Raw genomic sequence first — 11,829 nt, 5'->3', positions numbered from 1 at the left:
TTCTTGCGGTCCGCGAAAAGGTTATTAATAGTATCACTCGCATAAAAAAATAAACTTCACGTGCCTGCAGCTTAATGACAACACCGAAGGAACAACGTCACAACCACGGTTTAAGTCTCCGGCGGGGAGTAGCCTCGTTAGCAGTTTAGCTAGCTAGCAATCTAGTACTTATGGCTCTCACATGTCTCAAATATCTTACGGTCCAGCCTCCACATTACTTACGGTCTGCTCATCCCGGGTCTCCGTCCCAACTCACGACACGCACGTCCACACGTACCGTTATCTAACCACGGTTAAACCTGCACGTCCATACGTACCGTTATCTAACCACGGTTAAACCTGCACGTCCCTGAGCTGCGTCTTTATGGCCATCGATCAACAGCTGGTCGCTAATTAGCTCAGGGCGAAGAGAGTGAAGAGATTTAGACAAAATCCACACCTCAAACAAATGCTTCCTGGAGCAAAACTATTTGGAGTAGCCAAAAAATAATGACATTTTGAGAGACACAAGACTCTACCGAACGTTTGAGTGTAGTTTTTATGTCTCTATATGTTTTAAAACTGCTCAAACAGCCGTTTACAAAAAGTGTACCGGCTGTGTTTTTTTTTTTTAAATGTCGGCAGATTTGTATGGAAGCGTATGGGGCTCGGGGCAGACTTTGTCTCACAATCAGGCTCCTCACGCAAAAAGTAAATAACTCTGACATTCCAAACTTATACTTTTCTTTTTAAATGAAGGCTGAAAAGTGAATATTGTGGCCGTAAAGATAAAAGTGCCTCTTTTTTTTTTACTGAATCCTGACACGGCGCTCACTCTAAATCGCGGGACAATCCGGAAAACTCCACTCTAAATTCGAAAGAAACCCCAAAACTAATGAAACATAATTAGTGATTATGAAAAAACTATAATAGATATCAACAAGCTGTTTTTTTATGAAATTGTTAAGACTTGTGTCAACATTTTAAAGTTTAAATGGTGTCTCTAGCTGAAAGATTGGAAAAGCTGAAAAAGTTGAAAGTTGAAGAAGTTTTTAAAGGATTTGAAAATTTAATCCATTGGAAACCATGTTAAAAAGTTTGATGATTTTAATTTTTATTAATTCAATTATAAGAGCTAAAAAGCTGAAAAGTCATAGCACACCTCTCCTGAAGGAGCTGAACATTTTAATATTTGAATGGTCTTAATAGCTGAAAGTGTGAAGGAGTTGAAAGGGGGCGCGGAAGAAATAGAAGAATAATAATAAGTTGAATAAAGATTAGAAGAACAATACTTGGAATGCTTGAAGCATTCCAACTAATAAAGATTAGAAGAACAATACTTGGAATGCTTGAAGCATTCCAACTAATAAAGATTAGAAGAACAATACTTGGAATGCTTGAAGCATTCCAACTAATAAAGAAAAGAAGAACAATACTTGGAATGCTTGAAGCATTCCAACTAATAAAGATTAGAAGAACAATACTTGGAATGCTTGAAGCATTCCAACTAATAATATGGCGGAATAAAGAAAAGAAGAACAATACTTGGAATGCTTGAAGCATTCCAACTAATAAAGATTAGAAGAACAATACTTGGAATGCTTGAAGCATTCCAACTAACTAGAAAATGCATTTCCTGCTGAAAATGCGTTGGAATGCAGAAAGCTGAAATTAATTTCAAAAAGTTGCTTAAAGTACAGAAATGAAACAAGCTGAAATTATTATAAACATTGCTGAAAGAATGGAAAAAGCTGAAATACATTTAAAAATGGCTGAAAATACAGAAATGAGAAAATCTCAAATGAACTTGAAACAATTGCAAAAAAAACTAAATGGGAGAAGCTTCTATGAATTTTTAAAACACAGAAATAATAAAAGCTGAAATTAATTTAAACATTGCTGAAATAGAAATAGGAAAAGCTGAGAATTAAAAAAACATTTTGTAGTAATTTAAGGTTTAGTACTATAGTTGTAATTGTGGTACTAGTGGTACTAGCAGGAGTAGAAGTAGTAAGTACTAGTTTCACTAGTATTTGAAAGCAATTGTGGTGTACCTATTGTTGAGGTACAGATAATCATTGAGGCTTTTATTTTGAAACTAGAAGTACTAGAAATATTAGTAGTGGTTGTAGTACTATTTGAAAGAGCAATACGTATTTAACAAAACAGCTTTATCCTAAGCTTCATGGCTAAATTACAGATAATCATTGCAGCTTTTATTTTGAAATGATGGTATTGGGTGAGTGGGTGGGGGGGTTGAGAGACAGTATATATTATTTAATAGGCCTCATCAAACATTACAGTAAGAATTCCCTTCATGGGGGTTGAAATACTAGTAGTACTAGTAAAAGTCATTTAGTAATAATACCAGTTGAAATACTAGAAGTACTACTAAAAGTACTTACATTTAAAAATTGCTGAAAATACAGAAATGAGAAAAGCTGAAATGAACTTGAAAGAATTGAAAAAAAAGAAATGGGAGAAGCTTCTATGAATTTGAAATCACAGAAATAATAAAAGCTGAAATTAATTTAAACGTTACTGAAAGAATAGAAATAGGAAAAGCTGAGAATTAAAAAAACTACATTTTTTGTAGTAATATAAGGTTTAGTACTATAGTTGTAATTGTGGTACTAGTGGTACTAGCAGCAGTAGAAGAAGTAAGTACTAGTTTCACTAGTATTTGAAAGCAATTGTGGTGTACCTATTGTTGAGGTACAGATAATCATTGAGGCTTTTATTTTGAAATAATGGTACTAGTGGTACTAGCAGCAGTAGAAGAAGTAAGTACTAGTTTCACTAGTATTTGAAAGCAATTGTGCTGTACCTATTGTAGAGGTACAGATAATCATTGAGGCTTTTATTTTGAAATAATGGAATTGGGTGGGGGGGGTTTGGGAGACAGAATGTTTGTTATTTAAAGCAAATGGACTTGGTAAAATAGAGTTGTACAGCGCTCTTCTAGTCTTCTGACCACTCAAAGCACCTTAACACTACATAACATCATTCACCCATTCACACACCAATGACAGGACCTACCATACACAGTGGCACCTGCCCAACCAGTAACTAACATTCACACACACTGTAGTCACAGCTAGAGGAACAATCCTGGGATTAAGCGTCTTGCCCAAGGACACATTGACATGCAGGTTAGCCGGGCCTGGGATCAGACCGCCAACCCTCTGATTGGAGGACGGCCGCGCTGCCCACTCACCCACAGTCGCACTAAGCTAATAAAACTAAAGTTTATAATTGATGGGCCTCAAACTGCTTAAGGAAGTTTTTCCGTTAATTAGCACATCCCTACTGGATATTATGAATCTGTCTTTGTTGACAGGACATGTACCACAGTCCTTCAAGGTAGCTGTAATTAAACCTCTTCTGAAGAAACCTACCCTAGCTCCAGAGGTGTTGGCTAACTACAGACCCATCTCTAATCTTCCCTTCCTCGCTAAGATCCTGGAGAAATCTGTCGCGAATCAATTATGTGACTTTCTACAAAACAATGCTTTGTTCGAGGATTTCCAGTCAGGATTTCGAATGCATCACAGCACAGAAACGGCACTGGTGAAAATTACAAATGATCTTCTACTTGCATCGGACCAAGGACTTGTATCTTTTCTTGTATTGCTGGACCTCAGTGCTGCATTTGACACCATCGATCACCGTATCCTGCTGCAGAGACTGGAACACTTGATTGGCATCAAAGGAACTGCACTCAGCTGGTTTAAATCTTATTTATCGGATCGATCCCAGTTTGTGTTTGTGAACGGTGAATCATCGAGGACCACGAATGTTGGTCACGGAGTCCCACAAGGTTCTGTGCTTGGACCGATTCTATTTAACCTGTACATGCTTCCTTTGGGCGACGTTATCAGAAAACACCGCATAAACTTCCATTGTTATGCAGACGATACTCAACTGTATCTATCGATCAAGCCAGAAGACACCAACCAACTTGTTAGACTTCAGGACTGTCTTGGAGACATCAAAACTTGGATGACCTGCAACTTCCTGATGTTAAACTCGGAAAAAACGGAAGTTATCATGATAGGCCCAGAGCGCCTTCGAAGTCAGCTGTCACGTGATACAGTCTCTATGGATGGAATTGCTCTGGTATCCAACAGCACTGTCAGAAATCTTGGAGTTCTCTTCGACCAGGATATGTCCTTCAACTCTCATATAAAGAAGACTTCAAGGACTGCCTTTTTTCATCTACGGAATATATCAAAAATCAGGAACTTCCTGTCTCAAAGTGATGCAGAAAAACTAGTTCATGCATTTGTTACTTCTAGACTTGATTACTGTAATTCTTTGTTATCAGGCTGCTCTTGTAAATCGCTTAAACCTCTCCAACTGATTCAGAATGCTGCAGCACGTGTATTAACAAGAACTAAGAAATGGGATCATATAACTCCTGTATTAACTTCTCTGCACTGGCTTCCTGTTAAATCAAGAATAGAATTTAAGGTACTTCTCCTCACCTACAAGGCACTTGCTGGTGAGGCACCGTCTTATCTTAAAGAGCTTGTTACACCGTATTGTCCTACAAGGCATCTACGCTCCATAGATGCTGGGCTACTTGTGGTTCCTAGAGTTTTAAAAAGTAGGATGGGGGCCAGAGCCTTCAGTTATCAAGCTCCTCTTTTGTGGAACCAGCTTCCACTTTCAGTCCGGGGGGCAGACTCGGTCAGTTCATTTAAGATAAAGCTTAAAACGTTCCTCTTTGATATTGCTTATAGTTAGGGCTGGCTCAGGTTAGCCTGGACCAGCCCTTAGTTAAGCTGCTCTAGGCTTAGACTGCCGGGGGACTTCTTAGGACACACCGAGCCCCTCTCTCACTCTCACTCTCTCCTCCCACAATCATCCATGCTTTATTAATGTACATCACTAATTAAGCTTCTTTCCGGGAGTTTTTTGTGCTTTCTCGCCTAGCAGGTCTCCGTGGATCATAGTTTCGTGCGGACCCCGGTTCTGACTCCTGGCTCATGGCTCTGCTGACACCTGCTGCTGCCATCATCATTACTTTAAATATGATTCATATTACTGTCATCAAAAACCAACATCTTTCTGCTCTCCCTCCCCACAGAAGCCTCTGTGGATGGTGGTTCGATCTGATGGAGGTTGTCCCTGCAGTGGTCCTGCCGTACACCTCTTCTGCTACTTGCAATTACTTGTATCATTTCAGTTAGAGAAATTGAATGTATTGTACATCTTTTACATTGTTGATTCTGTACACATGACATCCATTGCAGTCTGTCCATCCCGGGAGAGGGATCCCTCCTCTGACGTTCTCCCTAAGGTTTCTTCCCTTTTTTCCCCATTGAAGGGTTTTTTCATATTTTGGGGAGTTTTTCCTGTGCCGATGTGAGGGTTTTGGGACAGAGGATGTTGCATGTGTACAGACTGTAAAGCCCTCTGAGGCAAATTTGTAATTTGCGATTTTGGGCTATACAAAATAAAATGAATTGAATTGAAACATTACAGGAAGAAATCCCTCCATTGGGGTTGAAATACTAGTACTAGTAATATTAGTAGTAGTGAAAGTCATTTTACTAATAATACCAGTTGAAATACTAGAAGTACTACTAGAAGTACTAGAAATATTAGTAGTGGTTGTAGTACTATTTGAATAAGCAATACGTATTCAACAAAACAGCTTTATCCTAAGCTTCATGTTTAAATAACATAATCATTGCAGATTTTATTTTGAAATGATGGTATTGGGTGAGTGGTATAACTAATTAGAAGAACAATACTTGGAATGCTTGAAGCATTCCAACTAATAAAGATTAGAAGAACAATACTTGGAATGCTTGAAGCATTCCAACTAACTAGTGTAACCAAAAGGTGGCTTTCTCATGGAGGTGGTGTGTGTGCGCGCCACCTGTAGGTAACCACTCAAATGAATTTACAATACATTTTACTGCACTCTGAAAAACAAACTATGAATTAAAAACAGTCAAACTCAAGATAACAACTATGTCTAAAATGACTGAATCTAAAAGTAGTCTCAGAGGTTCTGCCCCACCATAACACCCAGTAAAAGAGATGCATTTCTATTTAAAAAGACAAATAAAACAAAGGGAAAACAATTGGGGCCATTGAGGCTCAATTGGGTAATTAAGACCGGAGGACGATTTGCTCAACAAGTGTATTAAAAGCCAAATGGAGGCTCTTTAAAAAAAGTGCAGAGTGGCACACCTGCTGTCAATTGCTGGCTCGCATCTGTTGACCCTAATTAGATAGGCTGTTAGACACACACTTATTAAACAAGGAAGGTTTAACCAATAAAATAGATTTAGGTCACTTGCAAACATTTTAATAGGTCACTTTGTTAGTAGTACTGGATATGAAAAGAAATAAATAAAACTCACAAAAGTTGAGAAACAATTGACACAACATTTTGTCACAGAGACCCCCTCGAAATATTTTAACTTATTATTTAATTAGCTTTGTTAAAAACCATCACATTTTATCAGGTCGAATTATGAGTAGTAGAATAGAGGAACTTAGTTTTACTCAATTATAAATTTTACTCTGTCTATGAGCTAGTTTAAAGTATATCATCCAAACTACAAAATAAGGTGGTTCTCACACATCACAGGGATCCTTTATTGTAATATATTACAGTGTAACACTGACTGGAGCGGAGAGAAACTACCTGTTAGCTCATCCTCGTTAGATTTAGGTCACCTTTGAACATTTTAATAGCTCACTTTGTTTTTTGGCACAGTACACTAGTACGCAATGTAATTAAAAACAATATCTAGGTCATCAGTTACTGGCATTTACGTGTTGACTTGCAGCTGTAACAGGACCATTTATTATGACGATAAATAAATGTGCTTGTGAAAAATAAAATTTAAAAAAAACCTGAATGAAAGAAAAGTAAAGAAATGTTTCCCCAGCGATTATTGTGAACCATCATGTGAGTGCTTTAGGGTTAGAAGAACTAAGAATAAGTGTGTGTGTTTGTGCGTGTGTGACTTGGATGAGGGGGAAATTAGTTGATTTTAGCCTGTGATATAATACAGTTAATTTAACACCAAATGTCTGTGAATTTGTATATATGGCTAAAGGTTTACATCTGTTAAGAAAAACACAAAGGTTTTTCAATCTCAAAATCTTGCAAGAGAAACTATTTCATTGATATTTATCCAAAATTATCCAGTGTTAAATCATTTTGTTGAAGTCAATGATGGTTTGAAGCATTTGTTCTCAATTTTTAGACCTTTTCTAATCTTTATTGATACATCTCTGTAATGATTTTTAGATCTGAAGAAATGCACAAACCTTTTCCGAGGCACGTTGTAAAATGTGAACAATATGAAGAATGTTTAATGCCAAATCACTCACGACGACGGCTCACGTCACATTTTCACCTGTATCTTTCCGTCAGGTGGTTTGCAAACATTGATCATGTTTTTCCAGCTGCTGAATCACTCTCATGAAGGGGGAATTTTTATGTCCTTTGTTTATGATTACAGCAGATGAGCCAAACATTCCAGTACAGAATAGTCTGAGGCCCAAATCTGAGATACGTGCTTGAGCTCCACTTCCTCACCTCATGTTATCAGATGAACAAAAGGTACAAAATGTACCAGATCATTGAAATGATACGTTGAAGTAGCGAGGAGGAGCTAAATGGTAATTAGACAAGAGTGACTAATCCCTCCGCAAACAGGGAGTGTCGATGGGTATTTAAACCACGCTGCATGCTGCTCTGTACGCTTGTCTTACGAGGACGATTGAGACACTCGCCATGACGACCCATCCAGGTAGGACGTCGATATTTCTATCAGGAGACACTGAATCCGAAAAAACTTTCATTTATTACACATGCAAAACCCATTGATGTGGATATTTAGTTAGATGATTATTATTAGGAAATTGATTAAATCAGTTTATGCAAGAGGAGTGTGCAGCATGTACTGGTTGAATAATCTGGAGAACATGTATTAAAGAAATGTAAAAGGTTTTACTGCTAACTTTGTCTTTAAACCCTAGAAGAGCGGTCTAAGTTACTTTTAAACTATAATTTATGAACAATTCGAATAGATAATGGCCCAACAATCCCTGTTTTTGACTTCTATTTCTGGAAGAAAACATCTTAAATACCCAACGTGGATTTTTGAGCAATACAATTTGTTTTCTTTTGCAGTTGCAAAGATGTCCCTCGCCGTTCCGTTAGAGGAGCAGTTCAAGTGCTGCATCTGTCTGGACATCTTCACCGACCCGACCTCCATCCCATGTGGTCATAACTTTTGCCTGGAGTGCATTGAGGGATTATGGGATACTAAGAGACAGACCGAGTGTCCTCTGTGCAAAGAGAAATTCAAAGAGAGACCACAACTGGGGATCAACCTGGTATTTGTTGAAATCATTGAGATCTACAAAAGGTTTGTTTCTAATTATTTCCTCTTGTGCTATTAAAGCAATGCAAAGTCAAACCAAAAATAGTTTGTATTTAACAAAATTTCATTTAAACCAAAAGGGGTCAAGAGGAGAGTTCAGACCTTGTGACACCACCAGGAAGCAGGAAAATTTCTCCGAACCCACTTTGCGGGGCTGACCAAGTTCCCTGTGATGTTTGCTGCGGAGACAAGTCCCCATCGGTCAAGTCGTGTCCGACCTGCCTGCTGTCTTATTGCGAACTTCACCTCACGACACACGAGAGGGATGCGGCGCTGCAGAAGCACCAGCTGATGGATACGGCCACCTTCATCACCAATCACCACTGCGGAGAACACAGGAAGCCGCTGACCAAGTTCTGCACCAGCGACCAGAAGCCTATTTGTGTGAAATGTTCGGAGAGGAGACACAAACACCACACCATAGTACCGATAGAGGAGGAGAGGATCAGGGTCAAGGTGAGACACCTGTTCTTTTCGGCATCACCTTCATGTGAATTCTGATACATTCTTTTCATGCAATCCGTCCCTTTACTTTAATAATGAATGTACACCGAAACACTCTTTTAACCTTTTGTAGACCTCTATAAAGAACAGGAAGGAAACCATCAAACAGATGATCCGGACCAGACGCAGTAAGATGGAACAGATCAAAAACTCTGTGGATCAAAGTAAAGTAAGTTCATAATAAAAAAAGGTCTAACTGATCATGTTTGTCTATTTCTGTCCATAAAAACTAACTGTTTCCACTGTGTCAATGGACAGGAAATCACAGAGAGGCAGATCCAAGGCAGTGCTAAGTTCTACAGCTTCCTGATAACCGCCATAGAGAAGAACCAGGCCAGGCTTGTGGAGGAGCTGGAGCAGAAGCATCAAGAAGCCGAGAAGAAAGCCACGGAGCTGTTGCAGGAGTTGCAGCAGGAAATCAGAGAGCTCCAGGCGAGGGGCATCGAGCTGAAGGAGCTGGAGAAAAGTCAGAGCCAGGTTCACCACCTGCAGGTTAGACACATGAAGGTCCTCATCTCAATGCAGACTCAACGCCTCAACCATTCTAATCATGAGTAACCTGCGCATTTTCCCCCATTTTAGAGGTTGCCATCTCAAAGTCAACTCCCATCCACCAAAGAGTGGTCCGAGGTGTCGGTCTACTCTGATCACTGCATGGGGTCGGTGACCAGATCCTTTTCCGAGCTCATCGCTGTCTGCCAGGATCTATTAGTCAAACTGTCTGAAGATGGTTAGTAGTCTTTTTGGAATAAAACACGGTCTATTCTTTAACTGCCAAAGATTGTTGTAAAGGTCTGTGCATGAAAATCAACTTTTTCTTTTCTCTTTTTGCAGAAGTAGACAAGCTGAATGAATATGCAGGAATGCTCACACCTACTTGTCTTTTTTTCAATAAGCTTCTTTAATCTTAATTAGTTTCTCTCTTTATGACCCAGCTCACGTTTTTTCATTGTTTCTACAGTCGATGTCACTCTGGACCCTGAGACTGCTTCAGGTTGGCTCGTCCTGTCTCCAGACAGAAAGAAGGTATTGTGCGATTAGACTTTTTATTGTGACAGCTAGTACTAATTACTGAGCTTTTCCTCATAAAACATTACATGCAGACTTAAATGTTAGTGCATTAAAGTAGTAAACTACATATATTCTCACAGTGAGAAGACAATTCAAATGGCCCCAAAATTATTATGAAGTAATAAGGCTAGTTAACAATTGTTGGAATTACACAACTGTTTAATATAACGATGAAAATAACGTTTATCCTTTGGGTCCACAGGTGTCTGTCGGCAGCCAGAAGAATAATTTAGTCCTGGACAATCCTCGGCAGTTCGACTCCTGCGTCAGTGTTTTGGGGAAACAAAGCTTTGCTACCGGAAGGCGCTACTGGGTTGTTCAGGTAAGGAGCTCAGAAACAGGAAAACACGCTTCATCAGCCATCAGCCTACAGTGACTCATGAAAAAGAGGAGAGTTTCATGCATGTATGTTTGATGTGTGTTTCAGGTCGGAAACAAAACAGACTGGGACCTCGGCGTGGCCCGGGAGTCCATCAACAGGAAGGGGTCCATCGCGGTGCGTCCCGACAGCGGTTACTGGGCCATCTGCCGGCGGAAAGGCGGCAGCCTCCATGCCTGCGCCGGCCCCTCCGTCGAGCTCCGCCTCCAAGAAACGCCCCATAAAGTGGGCGTGTTCCTGGACTACGAGGAAGGCTCCGTGTCCTTCTACGACGCAGAAGCAAAGACTCACATTCACACCTACAGCGGGTGTGACTTCAATGAGCCTCTCAACCCGTACTTCAACCCCTGTGTTCCAGACGAGGGAAACGTCGCCCCGTTGATCATTTGTCCTCTGGGGGAAGGAGTCCACTGAGTTCCCTGTGTGACTTGGTATGAGAAAGGATGATGCAAAGGTTCATTATTGAAGTTTATAACACGGGTAGATTAAATCCAGCATTGTGATAAGTACATGAACTGTGAAATGCTGATAAGTATCACAAATGGGTAATTTATCACTTGAGACAAATTGTTTGACTGCAAATAAAGGTTATATTTTGAAATATGTATGTGAATATTTGTAAAATTGTCTTTTGAGGGGTTGTATTGCAACCCTTTTGCCTATTAAAAAGTGAGGTTACTGTGGTTGGTGTTGAGGTTGTTTTAATGTGTTAAATACTCATACATCTCTAATAGTCCTTTTTTATGTTTTCCAAACATACACCTCGGTTTCTTACACAACATGAAATTAACACAACACTCTTCCACTCTCTCTCTGTCACGTTCGCTCTGTCACGTTCACGTTCCACCTCACTCTTCCACGCCCATGCTGACACGGTCAAAAAAACAAAACACCAATACCTGTGGCAGGTAAACCCTGCTGATTATATCAACCTTGCGCCCTATTTGAAACATAGCTCCACGCTTTAAGTGGTGGGAGGTTAAAAAATTACACAACAAAATAGCTCTTACAGGTTGTTTAACTATTTTTATAATAGTTTGTTTTCTTCTTTGTTATTTTTTTATTTGTATTTGTGATACAATATTGAAAATATGTTGAGCATGTAAATAAACTCAGCAAAAAAATAAACGTCCCTTTTTCAGGACTGTGTATTTCATCAATGTTATGAAAACCCAAATTACTTTACAGATCTTCATTGTAAAGGGTTTAAACAATGTTTTCCTTGCATGTTCAATTAACCATAATCAATGAATTAACATGCACTTGTGGAATGGTCGTCAAGACCATAACAGCTTACAGAGAGTAGGCATTTAAGGTCACAGTTCTAAAAACGCAGGACACTAAGTAGACTTGTCTACCGACTGTGAAAAACCCCCAAAGAAAGATGCCCAGGGTCTCTGCTCATCTGCGTGAACGTGCATTCGGCATGCTGCAGGGAGGCATGAGGACTGCTGATGTGGCCAGGGAAATAAATTG

General features: G+C 39.5%; 1 protein-coding gene across 1 annotated transcript; it reads left to right on the top strand.

Annotated features, from left to right (window-relative positions):
* The first annotated feature begins 7,727 nt into the window (after window positions 1-7,727).
* LOC134124919 (E3 ubiquitin-protein ligase TRIM21-like) lies at window positions 7,728-11,036 on the top strand. Its single transcript, XM_062560832.1, has 10 exons — window positions 7,728-7,763; window positions 8,147-8,384; window positions 8,480-8,855; window positions 8,977-9,072; window positions 9,162-9,395; window positions 9,486-9,633; window positions 9,738-9,761; window positions 9,862-9,929; window positions 10,177-10,296; window positions 10,402-11,036. Exons 1-10 carry the CDS (start codon window positions 7,748-7,750, stop codon window positions 10,765-10,767), a joined length of 1,686 nt encoding a protein of 561 aa, XP_062416816.1. The 5' UTR covers window positions 7,728-7,747; the 3' UTR covers window positions 10,768-11,036.
* Window positions 11,037-11,829: the final 793 nt, after the last annotated feature.

This window comes from Pungitius pungitius, chromosome 1 (assembly GCF_949316345.1).
Source record: "Pungitius pungitius chromosome 1, fPunPun2.1, whole genome shotgun sequence".
NCBI classification, from domain to species: domain Eukaryota; kingdom Metazoa; phylum Chordata; class Actinopteri; order Perciformes; family Gasterosteidae; genus Pungitius; species Pungitius pungitius.
Note: the sequence above shows the minus strand (reverse complement) of the source record. Positions and strands in the feature narration are given on the sequence as shown.

What these genes read in the sequence shown, in the direction of transcription:
- LOC134124919 (XM_062560832.1), top strand. An exon ending in TGTCTCCAGACAGAAAGAAG is followed by an intron (nt 9,930 to 10,176) that starts GTATTGTGCGAT and finishes TTGGGTCCACAG; the next exon opens with GTGTCTGTCGGCAGCCAGAA. An exon ending in GGCGCTACTGGGTTGTTCAG is followed by an intron (nt 10,297 to 10,401) that starts GTAAGGAGCTCA and finishes TGTGTGTTTCAG; the next exon opens with GTCGGAAACAAAACAGACTG.